The sequence below is a fragment of the Rhinichthys klamathensis genome, unplaced genomic scaffold (assembly GCF_029890125.1).
Source record: "Rhinichthys klamathensis goyatoka isolate OS25496 unplaced genomic scaffold, OSU_Roscu_1.1 h1tg000111l_1, whole genome shotgun sequence".
NCBI classification, from domain to species: Eukaryota; Metazoa; Chordata; class Actinopteri; order Cypriniformes; family Leuciscidae; genus Rhinichthys; species Rhinichthys klamathensis.
This window is the reverse complement of record NW_026606649.1, coordinates 7047927-7067783: the sequence shown is the minus strand read 5'-3', so window position 1 is coordinate 7067783 and position 19857 is coordinate 7047927. Positions and strand designations below refer to the sequence as shown.

The 19857-nt window shown below is 41.2% G+C and overlaps 1 protein-coding gene across 2 annotated transcripts in view; it reads left to right on the top strand.

The window, feature by feature from the left end:
• Nucleotides 1-13077: 13077 nt before the first annotated feature.
• Nucleotides 13078-19857, top strand: part of nt5c2b (5'-nucleotidase, cytosolic IIb) — a 41427-nt gene continuing 34647 nt past the window's right edge. For both annotated transcript variants that reach the window (XM_056254392.1, XM_056254394.1), the window contains exons 1-2: nt 13078-13117; nt 15344-15467. In XM_056254392.1, coding sequence (XP_056110367.1) covers nt 15364-15467 — 104 coding nt within the window. In that variant the 5' untranslated portion in view covers nt 13078-13117; nt 15344-15363. The remainder of the gene's footprint in view (nt 13118-15343; nt 15468-19857) is intronic.

The following is a 19857-nucleotide window of genomic DNA, read 5'->3' as shown; positions in this document are numbered from 1 at the left end:
GTTCTACCAGAAAGACTCGGGAGAATAAATACTGTAACAATAGATACATTTATTGATAGCCCAGCAAGCAATAATGTTTTTCAGCGTAGGCCCGGTCCATATCTCGCAATCCGAGGGTCCGGACTCTGCTTTTCCTGCCTGAAGACGAAGGCAGGGGCGCAGCCGACCCCCTGGGAGATATAGGAAGGGACCATCCTGGTGGTGGTGGGGAGGATGGAGGTAAATGAAAGCGTCAGCATCTGCGAACTCAAACATGTGTAAGTACCGGTCTTTTATACCGCAAGTATTAGACACGATTGGATAGACGAGAAGGTAATAAGTGACGTAGCAATTGAGTCTTCCTGGCAGAACTTAACGCTAAAGCTTCCATTTCTTTGTCAGTTCTGCGTTGTGTCAAGTTGGTTGTTCTGTTCATGAGATTCTGTTTTGGACGTTTTGAGTTTGTTTTTGAATAAAACAGCTGCCCTTAGATCCTGTTTCATCTCTGCTGCAACCAACCCGTGACAGTTAGCAGTTCTTAAATACAACCTCAGATGAACAACAACACATGGCATATTACACTGTGTCATTATTTATTTAACAAAAATAAAGACAAAAAGACAAACTACACCCTATGGTTCAATTGCTTGTAGAGTCACATTTAGCAGCAATAAGTTGAAGGAATAATTTTCAGTATCACTCTCGCATCGGAATTTTGGCCCACTCTTCTTTACAACGATGCTTCAGTTCATTGAGGTTTGTGGGCAGTTGGGTTGAGGTCTGGACTTTGACTGGGTCATTGCAACAACTTGATTCTTTTCTTTTTCAGCCATTCTGTTGTAGATTTGCTTGGGATCATTGTCCTGTTGCATGACCGAATTTTGGCCAAGCTTTAGCTGTCGGACAGATGGCCTCACATTTGACACTAAAACACATTGGTATAAAGAGTTTAATTTAGTTTAGTTTAATTTTATTTGCACAAATGTTATATATATACAATAAGAGCAATAAAATACTATCCAAATACTGTGCAGGGAGAGGCAGAAAACCCAAAAGGGCTTATTTAAAGCCTCCCCTTAAACAACAAGGAAAAAAAGAAACTTTAAAATTAAAGAAAGAGCTAAACTATAATAACAAATATATAAATGTATGACTGAATCAAATGAATTACAACATATATCTAAACCCCCCAAAAATTGACATACCAAAAACAAACCCTGTAGGGCTCATAAATGCATAAACAACAACAACGGAAAATATATAAGACACAATTACAAAGCAACAATTAAATGATCCTTTATACATCTTTTATAATATATTAAAGATGAACATTTTCTTGCTAGATGGGATAAACCATTCCATAATTTAATATCTTATTGAGTATTGACCTCTACAAGTGAGAAATTTTGGAAGATGAAAATCTGTAGATTGACGAGTTAAGTGACAGTGAACCTGTGAATTTACTTTAAAATACATCTTAAATTGCTCTGGATTGTTACCTTAACTTGAATATATCTTATAAATGAAAACACATATTTGAGAAATATTGATATTAATAAGAACTTGAAGTTTCTGAAATAAAGGCGCAGATGAAGTATATGTATTTGATCGGGTTGCAATCCTAACAAAAGGTTTCTGAAGGATACATCTTTTTTGAAGAGTAGTAGGAAAAGTGCTTGCCCAAACAATATTACAATATGCGAGATATGGATAAATTAAACTACAGTAAAGAGTAAGAAGACATTCTTGTTGCGAATCACCAGTCTCAGAATGATCCATTTGCAGCGTAAGTTTATTAAGAAAATAGTCAAACAGGCAGAGGTCAATAACAGCACCAGAGGCAAGGCTTAATCGGGGTCTAATTCCAGGCAGAAGATCAGGGCAGGCAGCAAACAGGCAAAGACCGTGACCCAGGGAGATGTAGCGTAGGCAGGCAGCAGGCTAGGAGAAATCAGAGACAGAAGGGGTCGAGACACAGTCAGACAATCACTGGGTATAACACTCGGTAGTGTTCACAAAAGCAAAACAAAACTTCACACTGAGAGCTGCTCGTGGTGCGGTTAAATAGCCTGGTAGATAGGCTGCAGCTGGGCATGGTGATTAGAGAGGCATTAGAGAGGCTTATGGGGAATGTAGTGCAAGTGAAGTACTCGGGCGAGGGCGCTCTCTGCTGGCCAGAGACAGAGGTTGCTGAGTCCGGGATCGTGAAAGAGCCCAGGTGATACTGTGAGCGACTCCTGGCGCGAGGAGCTTGACGACGTTGGGGTCTTCCACGTGGTCGTGGGGCCGGCTTGGTGGGATGAGCCAGGTGGAAGTCAGTAATCAGGCTGGGGTCCAGGATGTCAGAAGCATCCACCCAAGAACGTTCCTCAGGGCCGTATCCCTCCCAATGAACTAGGGACTGCAGGGAACTGCCCCGACGTCTGGAGTCCACAAGCTACTGAACCTGATAGGCCTCCTCGCCTTCCACTAGAATGGGCTGGGGAGTCTGGTCCTGGGATCTCCCCTCCTCCCTCTCGTTGGGACCATCGGCAGGTTTGAGAAGAGAGACATGGAAAGTGGGAGCGAGTCGGCACTGGTTAGGTAGACCTAGACGGAAAGAGACTGGAGTGATCTGGTGTGTGATTTTGAACGGACCCACGAACCTGGGACTGAGCTTTTTACAGGGGATCCGTAGGCGTAGGTCTCGGGTCGACAGCCAGACCCACTGGCCCGGGTGATACTCAGGCCCCGGCCGACGACGGCGGTCAGCCTGTTCCCTCTGACGGCGAACCGCTCGTTGGAGGTGGGTGTGGGCCAGGTTCCAGGTCTCCTCGCTGCGCTGAAGCCAGTCGTTCACTGCGGGGACATTTGTGGGTTCCCCCGACTACGGGAAGAGAGGCGGTTGAAAGCCCAGGACGCATTGAAAGGGAGTCAGGCCGGAGTGTTTCCGGATGGAATTCTGGGCGAATTCGGCCCAGATCAGGTACCGACTCCAATCCTGTTGATGCTGATGGCAATAGGAGCGCAGAAAACGGGTCACCTCTTGGTTCATGCGCTCGGCCTGTCCATTGGATTGCGGATGATACTCCGACGTAAGGCTGATATTGACTTGAAGGGTCCTGAAGAAGGCTGACCAGACCTGAGAAGTGAACTGGGGTCTTCTGGACGAAGAAGAAACTGGCGGATGCAGGGGACATTGAGGAGCGAATGAAACCCTTAGCAAGCTCCTCGTCAATGTATTTCCCCATCGCTTCGGATTCTGGTTGAGAAAGAGGGAAGATACAGCCCTTGGGAGGTACAGAACTGGGTAGCAGGTCAATGGCACAGTCGCTGTCGCGATGAGGTGGGAGCTGAGAGGCTCCAGCTTTGCTAAAGGCCTCTGCCAGATCATGGTATTCGGAGGGAAGACCGTTCAGGTCAGCCCTCTCCACGGGCACGGAGATGACCTGGATGGAGGACGGGGCAACGGGAGAGAGGCACTTGGAGTGACAGGATGCGTCCCAGCGGGTAATCTGGTTAGTTCTCCAGTGGATTTGGGGATTGTGTTTGCGGAGCCATGGCAGGCCAGGGATCACTGGGGTGCGTGGACCATGGAAAACATAGAATTGGATTACCTCAGAGTGGAGCGCCCCTGTCTGCAGCTGGAGTTCCTGGGTGAGGTGAGAGATTTGACCAGAGCCTAATGGCCTTCCGTCGATGGCTTCAACTGCGAGGGAGGAAGAGCAACGGATTAGAGGAATGTTGTGTAGACGGGCAAATTCTGTTGAAACAAAATTCCCAGCGGCGCCAGAGTCTACCAGAGCTCTGGTGGGTATCCGCTTGCCGTTCGTCGTTATGACATCGGGCATGAACACAGACGTGGTGAGGTATGGTGCTTCAAGGTCTGGACTCACCGGACAAGAGGCGGTTGAGCGAGGTCTGTATGGGCAGGAGATGCGAAGATGGCCAGCCTCGCCACAGTACAAGGACAGGTGGAGTCGCAGCCGTCGGTCTCTTTCCTCCGTGGGCAGATGGTAGGCGTTGATTTGCATGGGTTGGAGCAATCGGAAGTCGTGGTCCGAATAGCTTGGACAGCGCGAAAAGCAGGGATGGCGCGGTGACTGGCTTGGCAAGATCTCATGAGGTTGTCTATTTGGATTGTGAGGTTGATGAACTGGTCGAGGTCCCTGCCCTCATCAAGACAGGCTAATTCTGACTGTAAAGCGTGATTCAGGCCTCTTCGGAAAATTGTCTTGAGCGTGTCATCGTTCCAGGAAGTCTGTGCGGCCAGGGTGCGATGCGAGAAGCATACTCGGCAGCGGTTGATCTTCCTTGCGTGAGCTCCAGCAAGCGATCGCCGGCGCTCTTTCCCTCGCTGGAATGCTCAAAGATCTCCCTGAAGCGTTGGAGAAACACAGAGAAGGACAGGAAAGCGGAACCATCTGGTCTCCATACGGCCGTTATCCATTCCAACGCTCTCCCCATCAATAAGGAACACACAAATGCAATCCTCCCCATGTCAGTCGAATACAGAGCCGACTGTTGCTCAATGTACAAAGAACATTGGAGAATAAAACCCTTGCATCTGTCGGGATTCCCATCGAACTTCTCCGGAAGCGCAAGGCGAGGAGTCACGGTGAGCGGGACTGGAGCCGGGCTGACAACAGCGGCGACGGCAGGTGGAGATGGCAGCTCCGATGACGAAGCTTGGAGACCTCGAACAACTTTGACCAGCTTGTCCATCAGCGAGGTGAGGTGACTCAGCTGATGATGGGCAGCGATCTGATCAGCTTGGGCTGAATAGGCAGCAGACAAACTTGACATAGCTGCTGGATCGGGTTGTGGCGAAGTTTTCTGTTGCAAATCACCAGTCTCAGATTGATTCATTTGCAGCATAAGTTTATTAAGAAAATAGTCAAACAGGCAGGTCAAGGCTTAATCGGGGTCTAATTCCAGGCAGAAGATCAGGGCAGGCAGCAAACAGGCAAAGACCGTGAACCAGGCAGATGTAGCGTAGGCAGGCAGCAGGCTAGGAGAAATCAGAGACAGAAGGGGTCGAGAAACAGTCAGACAATCACTGGGTAGAACGCTCGGTAGTGTTCACAAAAGCAAAACAAAACTTCGCACTGAGAGCTGCTCGTGGTGCGGTTAAATAGCCTGGTAGATAGGCTGCAGCTGGGCATGGTGATTGGAGTCATTAGAGAGGCTTATGGGGAATGTAGTGCAAGTGAAGATCAGTACTCGGGCGAGGGCGCTCACTGCTGGCCAGAGACAGAGGTTGCTGAGTCTGGGATTGTGACAATTCTGTAGAAACAAGATCCCTAACTCTCCTTGTTATACTGGTAGATTTATGTATTTTCCCACTCACATAGTCAGCGTGTTCCCTCCAACTCAGGCTCTCGTCAACAAAAACTCCTAGGAATTTTGTAGTTGACACTTGAGACACCTCAGTGGACTCAATTGTAATTTTTCAACACTAAAAATAATAAAATTAGATGTATTAATGTTTAAAGATCATTTATTTAAATTAAACCAATTAGCATAATCAATTAAACTACAATTTACATTCTTAATCAATAAATTAAAATTTGAATGAGAGAAAAAAACTAACGTTGTATCGTCAGCAAACATTCTTACTCCAATAATGTTTGCTAACGTTGTATCGTCAGCAAACATTATTGGAGTAAGAATATTTGAAACATTTGACAAATCATTTATATAAATGAGAAATACTAAGGGTCCAAGAATGGACCCACGAGGAACCCCACAGAGTAATCTTTCTTTGCTAGAATAAAGTAATCGTACGTAATCAAAGTGTTGCAATATGGAAATGTGGGTAGTTTGTTGTTGTTGTTGTTGTGGTGTGTGTGTGTGTGTTTCAGGTATTCATTGGTTCAATCTACCACCTGGGGGGGGGGGGGTGAAGGACTTCTTCATGAAGGACGATGACGTTTCGGTTCACCGCATCCAATCACATCTTGCACCACTTCATTCAAATACCCGTGATCACTTCCATGTCGGCAGCAGCTACTTGCTCAATTTGGCATACTTGTTTGACTCGCTGTCACTGCTAATTTGTGTGTCCATCGTTTGTTCAATCTATTGTCAAATAGTGGTTAAGTGTTCTGTTATTATACAGTTCATCCTGGTCAGTTAACACGGAGCGTGTAAGGCTGGGAAGAGGGAGCAGGTTAGTAGGTCGCACGACATACACTTTGCACCACTTAGGATATTTTGAATTATGTTAGAAACACTAGTTTAGGAGAGTGCCCATCTTGTAAGTTTTGTTATAATATAGTTAGAGTAGTTTGGTTAGAGCGTCTTGACGCCGAAGACTTTTCTTTTCTACATTTTATGATTTGGCATCTCTCGTGCTCGCCTTCCCACCTTGGGTTTTGTTTGTTTAATATGTTTATTTTGTTTTATTGTTCTCATTCATTGTTTGTACATATTGTAGGCTAAATATTATTTTCTTCACTCATTCATTTTGGCACTGTGGATTAATAAATCCCTTCGAGCTGAGTTTTGAGAGATCGGTTTCTTTTCTTGCTCTGTCCTGCACATTGAGGTACACACACAATTTTTAAAAGTGTTATTCCCTTATTCCCTAGACAACGTAAAAAGGGACGTAACAATGGTTTTCAAGTGCAAGGGTAAGCAAAGTGATTTTTATGGAAACCATGTTTGTAAAGAATGAGATTTGAATCTGAAAAATAATCTGTTTATACAATTTTCTCTAAAATTAAGAACCATGCCAAAATAGATATAGGTCTATAGTTGTTAAAACGTTGTGGATCATCTGCTTTAAACAGAGGAATAACTTTTGCTATTTTTAAATCTTCTGGCACAATGCCTGTTTTCAGAGAGAAAAAATGTGAGAAACTGGCTGCAATATTAACCATTTCACCTGTTTGACAAGAAACACAGAAATATTGACCCGCTGAAGATATTTTAAATTCCTCAATAATTTCACTTATTTCCTGTATATCAGGTGATTTAAAAATAGAGATAATAGGAAAATGTCCTGATATATAATCCAAGGGTTCGCCAGTATCAATGGGAACATTATCAGCCAATTTATCACCAACATTAACAAATTCATTACATTTTTGAGCTAGGCCTATGTCAAATGGGTTATTAAAAAAATTGTCACCATCCACAAAGTCTGAAGGTAACGTTAGCTCTGAAGTAATCTTCTCTCTATGCAACAACTGATTTATTACTTTCCATGTTGTTTTAATATCATTTGAACACTTCTTAAATTTTTCACTTAAATATCTCTTTTTTGCAGATCTAATAGAATGATTATATTTATTTATAAGATTTATAAACCCCATAGGTGAGATGAGAGGAGTATGATTTAAAACATATTTGTTATAGAGTTTATTCTTAGTCTTCAGCATCTTGAGTAAGCTATCTGTATACCAAGGCTTATTAAAGTCCGGACTTGCCACTAAAGAGGAATTGGCACTTTCAAGGCCCAGAAAGGTAGTAATAATGACATCATTAAAATAGTCCATGTCACTACAGTGGTCCAACCTTAATGTTAGGAAGTGACAAGTAAAACTTAAATTAAAAAAGAAAGCAGAAATATTAACCCCCTGGGGTCGGCTATCGCGACGCGCTCACTTTTTTTCTTATCAGTGCAAAAGAGACTCAAAATACTCTGTTGATTTTGATCTTACATATAAGTGTTGCACATCATTAGATCCTGTTAAATGTCTATTTTTTTGTGGATACTCACAATTAAAACAAAGTGTTGTGCTTTTCACCAAATAAAGAAAAAAAAAAACATGATGCGAGCTCTGCGTTCTCTCTCTCAGTTAAGTCCGCGTCCGAAAATGAACTCTAACTCAGCGAATACTCAGTCACGCAGGAATACAGGCACACTGGCATGAAGCTTGAATTCTCTTCTTTTAAATGAAGTAATTTTTATTAAAAAAAACAAATATTCTCAGTTTATGTAATCTGTACGAAAAGAGAGAGATGTCAGTGATTTTCTTTATAGCTCATTATAGCTCATTGAGTTTTAATGTGACCACGCCCACGGAGAGCATGCGCTATTCAAACGCAAATAATCTGAGGCAAGGCACGCATACGTGTCAACGCCCACAACAGCTGGATAAAACACATCAAGTTTAATAAGAATCATTTACTTTACGTCGTCTTGCTAAACTGTGAGGAATAATACTATCTAATAATCCTGGAAAAACTTACCTCAGAAGTGCTGATAGTTTCATTTTGAGGAGCAACGGATCAAGCTGATGTGAAAGTAAGTTATTTATTCTTAAAGGGATACTTCACCTCTGGGAAGATGAATGTGTATTTAATATTGGTCATTTATATAGTAGAAATGTGAAATTATTTTTTAAATTTAACCATTCTAGGCTGAGAAAAGACAGAAAATGTATTTTTTACTCATGTGGTTGAAAGACAACAACTCCCAGAATGCACTTGCTTTGCTGCCCTTACGAGGCCACTCCCAAACCACGCCTACCGGTTACAGGCGGCAGAATCCGAAAAATGGATACAACTAGGCTTGCTTTGATACATCGTGAGTTATTTGATCCATTTCCATCAAAATGGTGCTAAATTGCATTGGGATGTACTAGCCTAATGTATATAACACAACTTAGACTTTCACATTAAAAATATGATGCAAGGCAGGACCATGTCAACAGAGTAGCTTAGTAGCTCTGCATATGAACTGTTTTCCTCCAATTGAAATCATTATTTCTCTAAGCTAATACATTTTCTAGTCTAATCCGTAACACTAGAGGTTTATAAAAAGAACCACAACCAATGTGAGTTATAACTTTTAATTAAAAAAAAATTTAATATTAACACTTTTACACTCAAAGCTCTGCGGATTCAGTGATCTCGTCCAGAAGAATATGGCATCGCTGAGATTCGCGACAGCAATAGGACTCTATATCTGTTTCCATAGGCGCACAGCGAGAGCACTGACACCGCCAGTCTGCCCCAGCTCGAGTCTGGCCGGGCTCAGGTCCCGCTCCGGCCGCCTGTTGTTCCTCCATCTCCCGCAACTGTTCATTGCTGTATTGCGGCTTGTACAGGTAGCCGCGAGCATCAGATTCTCGCAACAGATCTTCGAAATCCCCTTCTGCCATTTCAACTTCAAAACTACCTTCCGCCATCGTGATTAGCCTACTATACAAACTTTCTACACAGACCAAGAGGCAAGAGCCTGTTAGCTTAGCTTCTACAGAAAGATGGCTGACACTATCTTTACATTCTGTGAGTGAGATCCCGCCCCATATGGGCGTGGTGAAAACATGCGGAACACTGGCTGTAGTCTTTAGCCTCTGGCACAAAAATCCTCCGATGACACAAAATGACGATTTTTGCGTCATCGAAGGATTTTTTCCAGACTAAAAATGTATATTTCTCTCATATCAGGGGGATATGAGGGGGGGGGGGGAAGCACGGTAATTCGAAAATACTACTGGTTTTCTACTGATACAAAGCTTAATGCTAAATCCTGAAGTATCCCTTTAAGTGCTTTGTTCTAATCGCGATATGGAATAGTGTCTGTAAACTGCAAAAGACTGTTTAATTATGAATCACGTGTCTGTGTGTGAATGAATGAGGTGCGCGCTGTTTTTACACTACAGCTGTACAGCGCACATCTGTGCCATTCATTCATACAAGTAAACATGTTATTTTTACATGAACACATCTGCTTGTTTAGCTTTGACCAAACTATATTGATAGAGCCTTCTGAGATGAGTAAAAATAGACAGAAATATGTTGAAATAAAATGTCTTTGTATAAGCAACAAACTGCAAATTAACATTTATATACTAATATATCATACACACGATATGTTACAGAATAAATATGAATGTTTAGACAAGATTTCGTTGATTAGTTTTTACTGTAAAAAAAAGACTACTGCCACATCAAATAAGCTTTTGTTCGCCAATCTCTGCTCATATGTTAAATATATAGTAGCATATGGGATGTTTTGTCAAAAATAAAGTAGGTATATTGAATTATCAACTAAGATGTTATTATAGTGTTTGTTCCAATATTCAAACTAATGAATCCTTGCCTTAGAAATATGTATGATATGATACAATATATACTTTTTATAAAGAAAGATTACACTTGAAATATTAGTAAAATTGCAATGGTTGTTGTAATTGTAACTTTTTTTGTGTGTTTTATAGTGACAATTTTAGGGAGAGGATATTCCAAAACTTTCTGAAAATACAGTATGAGAATTAACTACACAATTACTAGAAATGTTTACCTTGGATATTATACAATTTGCATGCATACAAAATTTGTGGAAAAAGACACATTTTTTCAAGATGTTTCCAACTCTAACTTTGAACCAATTCTATAGGATATATATATATATATATTCATTCTACAGAATTGGTTAAAAGTCAGATTTTGAAACATCTTGAATTTTTCTTTTCTTTTTCCACGATACCACAAGAAAGAATGCGAGGAATAAATAAATAAATATATATATATATATATATATATATATATATATATATATTAGGGGTGTAACGGTTCACAAAATTCACGGTTCGGTTTGAATACAATACAGTGGTGACACGGTTCGGTATGTTTTCGATACAGCAAAAAGAAAAATGCCAGAGAAATTTCCTTGATTTTTACATTTTTATTTATTTATTAAAACTAACATCATAAAGTGATTTACATTTTTTATTTTTTTCATTTATTAAAACTAACATCATAAAGTATGATCTTTTTTTAATTTGAACAATGATGGAGCTATACTTGACTCTTCTCAGCAGCATATAAAACAAAAACAGCTGCTTATAAAAAAAATTAAATGTAATATTGTAGTAGTTATAAACAAAGGTTTATTTTAAGTTTGCAAGGCTCCAGATTAACATTTGAGGGCAGCAATTTTATTCATAATGTCAAAATAATAACGGTTAACGGAGAAATGTGAATGCTTCTCACTAGATCTCGCAGCGATGTTATTACTTCAGTGGCGAACTCAAATGCTTTCTTTACTGGATCTCTTAGCGCTGTGTAGTGACAGTGCCGCTTGATCAAGATCGGCTCGCGTTGCACTAACTGACAATGGACCAAACTCATAACGGTCCATTAAACAGAAATGAGCTACGCAGTTTCGTTCCGCTTTGTTGGTCGGCAGGAAAAATGGTCCAACGGATCGTTCGGTTTTAAATGTGTACCGAACCAAAAGCCTCGTACCCCCCCAGGATATTGCCTTTCCGAACAAAAAGTGTCTTATAAAATTTAAATCAATGTATTGTTTTGTGTGAATGATTAGGCAGGATGATTTTCAGATCATTTTGAAGCAAAAACTCTAGGCGACAACATCCATTAGTCAAAAGTCTTGTGGACACATATTTAGTCTGTGTTTTGTGGCCTTATTTCAGAAACTTTAAGTTAGTTTTTTCAATAACCATGCATAAACAATATTCTCTCAAAAATACAAACATACATGTTGCTCATATATTATGGTAGCCCTGTTTGTGCTAAATAGAGTGTAATTTCACCTGTGCCATTAATATGTTTATAAGCAACCGAAAAAAGCACAAATGTCAGTGCATGTCAAAACATCTCAAGGACCCCAAAAACACATTAGACCCCAGAGGGTTAATGTTAATTACAACTTTAGAAGTATCTCAATGATACTAACAAAAATAAAAATATAAAAAATATTTAATAAAAACAACATACCCTTTGGCAAATTTGGAAACACTTATAAGGTCTCATTTCTAGTTAACAATATTAGTTAAAAGGAACTAACAATATTTCAGCAGGCAGCATTTTTTAGTCTTAGTTAATGTTAATTTCAACATTTACTAATTCATTTTAAAATTAAAAGTTGCAGGCCTAGGCCTATCTGTTAACACTAGGTAATGCCATGAACTAATGATAACATAAACAACCCCATAACCCTAACAGTTGTATTTTTATTAACCAACATTAACAAAGATTAGCCTGACAAATGCTGTAAAATATATTGCTCATTGTTAGTTCATATTGGATAATGCATTAACTAACGTTAACATATTGTTAAGTGTTATACACATTTCTAATAGGCTAGTTCATTCTATCAATGATGAACAATAATTTGTATACAATTTATTAATCTTGGCTAATAAATAATATGGGAACACTTTATTTTACTTATTTACATATTTTTACATATTTAACATATGTATTCTTGATAATATGTTGCATAAATTTACCATAGTAATAACAGTAAATTATGCTTAATTACATCCAACTAACCCTCAACCAAACCCTAATCCTACCATAACCATATAGTAAGTACATGTTGTTAATTAATATTTAATTAATAATTACACTGTAACAATAAAACCTTAAACTAATGTGTAACCACATTTATAAATACATTGTTATTCATAATAGGCCTATTTCTTAAAGAAACAATTTGCTATCATACACAACAATTTAGATGTGTATATAAAATATGATCATCCTTTCATGTAAAAATAATTATTAAAGCTATGTGAAAATGATATTTCAATTTGAATTAATATTATATGCGTGTAAAATATTATTTGAAAAATAGTTTCTACTATAATTGTTTTTTTTCCAAGTATAGTACTAGTTTGATTTAAATCCATTTCTTTATTAAATGTAATCAATTTTTATTTATTTAGTCAGTTATCTGTTTTTGTTGTTGTTGTTTTACATTTTTACACAGCTTTTCCACTCACCCCCAGGACTTCCTTTTGTGGCCTCCTTTGAAAACACCTAAATATGTTTACTAGATTTAGTTCAATTAAACTATTGCGTTACACCTTCCCGTAAAGTATTGCGGTACGCAATCAGGCTAACAATCCTGTAAACAATGATCTGCCAGTAACGTTAGACCAACCATCTTCAAGAGTCTGCCTGTCCCGCCTTCGCATTTCACCGTCTCTGATGTGTTGACAGGTTTCGCTCCTCCTCTTCTGGATGTAGCACTGTACAGCTCAAGCACCGCCTCGTCCTGCCCCTCAACAACTGCTTACAACACGGTTATGAAAAGACGAGCTTGATTCACATTAACAGTAAGACTTGCAGTCTCACTTTGAATAGCTACGGCAGCGATTTCTGTCTTATTGATTGGCTATTCCCTGAAGCGATCGCTGCCGGTGCACTTGAGCTTTTTGTGCATTGACGGAAGGTGAGTGAGCGAATCGGATTGGACTTAGTTGTTGTTAATGTCAACGGTCTGTTCGTAGGCTTTGTGTGAATTTTTATTCGCTCCTGTTCTGCTTAACGTTACATAAAAAGATCGGGGATGTTTGATGTTCTGCGCGAAGCTCAAAATTATGTTTTAGCAGTGCGCTGTGTGCTTCAGTCAGTGCTTCAGGATTTGACGAACTCCAGTCAAAATATATTTTACCAGAGCGTAAACCAGACGCGATACCGAATTTTATGAATGCTCAACGTTAATACATCCTTTTTTTACACATCAATACTGGTTGATTGTCAAGCTCTATTTCAGCCATTTTGGTGGGAAATTCTATATACGTTAGCAGCTTGGCCTTAGCCAGCCCATAACGTCCTCGGGGGCTTTGTCCTTGTTTTTAGCAGCTGAATGTAACTTTTTGTGGTTATGATTGTGCAAAAAGGCATCTAAATAGGGCAAGCAACAAATTGCTTCAGGTTAGTTGCTTATGAGTAAGTTTTCATCTCCAGTGTTTTACTGCTGCTGTAAGATTTTGTAAAGAGGCAATGACTTGGCATAACATTTCAAAACTAAATCTGGGTCAAATTATTAGAGTTTTGGGAATACCTAATCTGTACTATTTGTGAAAAAAGAGTTAAATATTGCGAAATATAGAGCTACCCGATGCAAGGTTACCAAAACCCATCAACCTTCAACTTCTCCCATGACTAGCTGAACATCCTGCCAATATAAACAACTTTCAGAAAAAAAGGGTTTTCTTTGTTTGTGTCTCTTTGGTGTTCAAGGACCAAAAGCCCTCAAAAAGGAAGAAAAACCGGTAACACTTTATTTTAAGGTGCTTGTAATAAGCAGTAATTAACAGTTAATAAGACACTTATAAGACCTTATAAGATGCATATAAGATGCATATAAGCGTTAACTAATGATAATAAATAAATTACATTAAATAATAAATTTCTCAAGTATCAATACATTGCACTTTTAGAACAGCCGAACAAACATAAATGGTAACACAAACTCCCAGTCCCTTAAAAATTGACCTTCCCAAGAGGGAGTAGTTTCCCTGATCTCTTCAGGGCCTGGACCTTTAATTAACCCTTATATGAAGTAGTTAATGCTTATATGCATATGCATCTTATAAGGTCTTATAAGTGTCTTATTAACTGTTAATTACTGCTTATTACAAGCACCTTAAAATAAAGTGTTACCGAAAAACCTTCTTTCTTTTCTGGTTTTCGCAAATATTTTGATGCAAATCCGTCTGATAGACCACAGTAGAGCCATTAGCCTAGCTGCCCGCTTGGGGTACGTTTTTGCTTAATAAATGAAAGAGTTTTAACCTACTTTTTTTGGGAAGGAGGACTTTTTTTCCTGATGTATGTCTAAATATTTGAAAAAGAGAAAGAATGATAAAATGCATTTCTAAAAAGCAAGCTATCCCATTACATCCGAGAGAAAAATGATGTCAGCACCGCCTGAAGTTCTTTTCAAACCCTACTACATCCCCTTTTCCCTCAACATTAGGATCAAAATAGACGGCTGGTGGGAAAATCTCCTTCCTTTGCCCTTAAGGTCTCCAGCTTGTTTGTGCAAGTCAGCCTTTGTGAAGGCCACTGGCCCCAGTATGCTGACTCAAGCTTCTATGCTGCATGTCATTCATCTTGCTTCAATAGTTTGGATGGTGCTTAATTTTATTTTCTGAAGTGTATTTTAACTTCTTTCAAGACAAAGAGGGTAGAACATCAGGTTGTCTGTGTTCTGCTTGCTTGCATTTTGCTCACATACTGCTCACATACTTTTAACTGTTTTCATACCAAAAATGAAGTATAATGAAGCTAATACTTGTCAAGCAGTACAAAAAAAAGTGTGTGAAACGGTCTGATAAAGCATTTCAAGGCTTAATGCTTTCTATTTAAATTACTCAGATAATCAAATCAGTCAGTTGTTATTCTTGTCTTTCTTGATTCTGATGCAATTAGAGTAGTTGTCACATAAGCGGGCCCAGAAGTTGTGTATTGGCTTGCTTAATAGGTGATAGAATCTACAGATAATAACTAATCCAATCTAAGAAATCTAAGTGCATTCATTCTTTAATGGAATCTTTTGGTGCCTAAGATAGATAAGAACGAAGAATCACTTAAAATGCATTGCTTGAGGTTTTTCTATTTCTTTTTTTTTTCTTGAAGTATTTAATAGGTCTTTTAAATCTCTTTACAGACTCAGAACTGACAAATTTAATGATGACGACATCATGGAGTGATCGACTTCAGGACTATGCAGACCTTCCGGCAAACATGGATGGCCTGGCAATGAAGAAATACAGGAGAGAGGCCTACCATAGGTATAACAGAAGAACAGACTGACTGTATAGTATAATGACTGTTTCAAATTAAGTCGCTAGGCTTCCTCAGAAGGAAATGGCGTTTTGAATATTTACACAGATTTCACTTTAATTCTTTCTATTTAGATAAAGTTTCATTTGTTTGCAATCCACTCATTTTAGAAGAGCCCATTGAGTCTCAGAGTGTAGTGTATAATAGTTATAATTGTATACTGAGCATTCCATTAGAACATTCTCTATGATTTTTGCATTTTGTGTGCTGCTTTAAGAATGTAAGCGACTCTTTCAAGAAAGGATACTCGTATTTAGACAGCAGCTCCACTGGTAAATTGGGATATTCAGCTAAAATAAAGAAAAAAGCTAACTAATTATAGGCCAAACCCTGCATCTATGGTTCAAACTACATACTGGAAATGGGCGTAGTGGAACACGTGACTCAGAAACATAGAGGAGCTTTTGCAACCTCACAAATGTGTTTACTACCATGCAGTGGAGTTATGTGATCTTCAATATATAAAAGGAGGGTCATTCGGTTCTTCGCAAAAAAACTGCCTCTTTAATACATGACGTCACACTTGTGGCATTAATCCAGCCAAAGGTCACGTCTGTAAGTGTAGTTTACTCTTCCTACTTAACATGAACTTTGACTTTACATTTCTCCGTGCTGAAGCCAAAAGTTCACTGTCTTTTTCCATTACCCAGATAAGTGGGTTGAGATAAGGAAAAGTAAATGTGAGTGTCAAGGCAAGGATTCCACTGTCTGTACAGTCTATTTGAGGTCCAAAGGCAGTGGTGTTATCTGGTGTGTGTGATGTGCAGTGAAAAATTTGTCAACTCTCTGAAACTTAGTAGGGGAGCTGTTGAATATATTACAAAATAGAAACAAGATTATAGTCCATGTATATTGTAGAATGACTAAATCTGTGACCCTTAGTACAGTCAACGTCTTTTTAAAGTAACTCAGTTCATGCAGCGACCATCTTTGTAACACTCCCAGGCTATTTATATAGGTAATAAGCATACAATAACCTGAAAACCATCCAGGGGCGGATTAAGTTCTACTCTACACAGGCCTCTAGGCTCAGGGATTTTCTCAGTGATGCACCAACATTTCGGCAACCATTCTAAAAATATTCAGCCAGAACCGGATTCTTTTTGTCTGGAATGTTTTGGAATATTTTCAAACGGTTGCCAACATTTTGGTGTATCACTTGTTGAAATGTCATCATTAAGAGATAGAGATCATTGACCAAAATCATTCACCAAAACAGTTAATGTTTCTCCGATGTCGATAACTGTCATGAACAACCAGACAAGGTTAGATCCAAACGCAGCGTGAGTTTATTCACAGGGTAGTCAGACAGGCAAGGGTCACAGACAGCAAACACAGCATAGGAGACAAGGCAATACTCAGGATCAGAAACCAGGCGAGATGACAGAGGCAGGCGGCAAACGAGACGGAATCCGGGAAACAGGCAATGGGTCAAATACACAGACAGGAACAGACTAGACTAGGAAAACTAGGAAACGCTCGGAGATGTACACAACAGTGAAACAAGACTTAGCAATGAGTGAAAGTGAGAGTGGGGTATAAATGAGTGTGGAGCTGCGTGTGGAACTAGATGCAGGTGTGAGAGTGATCAGTGGAAACAGGTGTGAGTAATCAGTCCAGGGTGTGTGCGTGAACAGTCCAAGGGAAGGCAGTGCAGAGGTGGAGCGCCCTCTCGTGACACTCGAGGGCAATCCAGCCGAACCTCATCACATAACCCCCCCTTTAAGGAGCGGCTACCAGACTCGGAGCCAGGGCGGAGCACACTCGGAAGGGAGCCAGGGCGGAGCACACTCGGAAGAGAGCCAGGGCGGAGCACACTCAGAAGGGAGCCAGGGCGGAGCACACTCAGAAGGGAGCCAGGGCGGACACTCGGAAGGGAGCCAGGGCGGAGCACACTCAGAAGGGAGCCAGGGCGGACACTCGGAAGGGAGCCAGGGCGGAGCACACTCGGAAGGGAGCCAGGGCGGAGCACACTCGGAAGAGGGTGAGGTCCATGTCGACGTCGTCGCCATGACCCTCACAGGGTACCTCCTGCCCCCCCCCCCAAAAAATACTTGGGGAAATCCACAGGAGAAACCTCCAGGTGGTAAACGGGTTCAGGAAAGAGCTCCCGGAGCTTGAAGGGCGCAGGCAGGGCGAGGCGCAGAGGCGGGGTCTGGGAACGCCCTCCGGAGCCTGGCGAGCCAAACGAGTCCTCCCTCTCTTCCTTCTGCGACGGAGCTTCACTGGGCTAGATTCACTACTGGACGTACTTGACTCAGACTCACTTGACACAGTAGACTCGGTAGACCCACTTGACACAGTAGACTCGGTAGACTCACTTGACACAGTAGACTAGGTAGACTCACTTGATTCGGGACTCGGTTCATTTGACTCGGGACTCGGTTCACTTGACTCGGGACTCGGTTCACTTGACTCGGGACTCGGTTCACTTGACTCGGGACTCGGTTCACTTGACTCGGGACTCGGTTCACTTGACTCGGGACTCGGTTCACCTGACTCGGGACTCGGTTCACTTGACTCGGGACTCGGTTCACTTGACTCGGGACTCGGTTCACTTGACTCGGGACTCGGTTCACTTGACTCGGGACTCGGTTCACCTGACTCGGGACTCGGTTCACTTGACTCGGGACTCGGTTCACTTGACTCGGGACTCGGTTCACTTGAGTCGGGACGGCTCACGTGAAGCTCAGGTTCGTTAGGGCTGACGTGGAGCGCGGGCTCGGAAGAGAAGTCGAGAAGCGCGGCCGCGGGTTCGGCGGGGCTGACGTGACGTGCTGGTTCGGCTGGACTGGACGGGACCAGCGGGGCAAGCAAACCCACAGTGAGAGCCGAACCACTCAGTAGAAGAGCCGTGTTAATATACCGCCTTAAAGTGTTGTGAGGCTCTGGGTTGGGCATCAATGAGCGAAGCGGTTCAGACAACCCTCCGCGGAACAGGTTCGTTAGGAAAACGTTGTTCATACACGTATGATGAGAAAGTTCATAAAACTCCGCCACATACCATTCGAGAGAACGATCCTCCTGATGAAGTTGCATTATCTCAGCACCCGTATCTGTGCTCGGAATCGCTGTGTGAGCTCGTTGAAATACCTCGCTGTTGAATTTTACCGGGAGAGCTTGGCATGACATCGGGATCGGTCCTAGGCCAACAACTGTGGAGACGGGTTGATTCTGCGATGGTCCCGGTGGGAAAACATGAAGGCCGCGAACCATCTTGGCCAACCTCTCCAACGACGCGGTGAGTTGATCCAGTTGATCCTGGCGTACGGCGGCTGACTGGGAGGCATACAAGGCTGACATGCTGCTGGATCTGGTGTGGCTAAGTCTTCTGTCATGAACAACCAGACAAGGTTAGATCCAAACGCAGCGTGAGTTTATTCACAGGGTAGTCAGACAGGCAAGGGTCACAGACAGCAAACACAGCATAGGAGACAAGGCAATACTCAGGATCAGAAACCAGGCGAGATGACAGAGGCAGGCGGCAAACGAGACGGAATCCGGGAAACAGGCAATGGGTCAAATACACAGACAGGAACAGACTAGACTAGGAAAACTAGGAAACGCTCGGAGATGTACACAACAGTGAAACAAGACTTAGCAATGAGTGAAAGTGAGAGTGGGGTATACAGTGGTGTGAAAAAGTGTTTGCCCCCTTTGTAAATATGATCAGAGATGGCTGTAAAAAATAAATCTGCATTGTTAATCCTTTTGATATTTTATTTTAAAAATTTGAAAAAATCTAACCTTTCATTGAAGTAAAAGAATTGAAAGTTGGGGGAAAATCACATTATGAAATAAATGTTTTTCTCCAAAACACGTTGGGAACAATTATTTGCCCCCTTTTATTAAATACTTTTTGCAACCTCCTTTTTCCAAGAGACCAGCTCTGAGTCTTCTCCTATAATGCCTGATGAGTTTGGAGAACACCTGACAAGAGATCAGAGACCATTCCTCCATACAGAATCTCTCCAGATCCTTCAGATTCCCAGATCCATGTTGATGCTTCTTCTCTTCAGTTCAGCCCACTCATTTTCTATAGGGTTCAGGTCAGGGACTGGGATGGCCATTGCAGATGCTTGGTTTTGTGCTCAGTGACACATTTTTGTTTTGATTTTGATGCTTGTTTTTGGATCACTGTCCTGTTGGAAGATCCAACCACGGCCCATTATAAGATTTCTAGCAGAGGCTGTCAGGTTTTGATTTTTTATCTATTGGTATTTGAACGAATCCATGATGCCATATATCTGAACAAGATGTCCAGGACTTCTGGCAGAAAATTAGGCCCACAACATTAAAGATACAGCAGAGTATTTCATTCTACACATGGGGTACTTT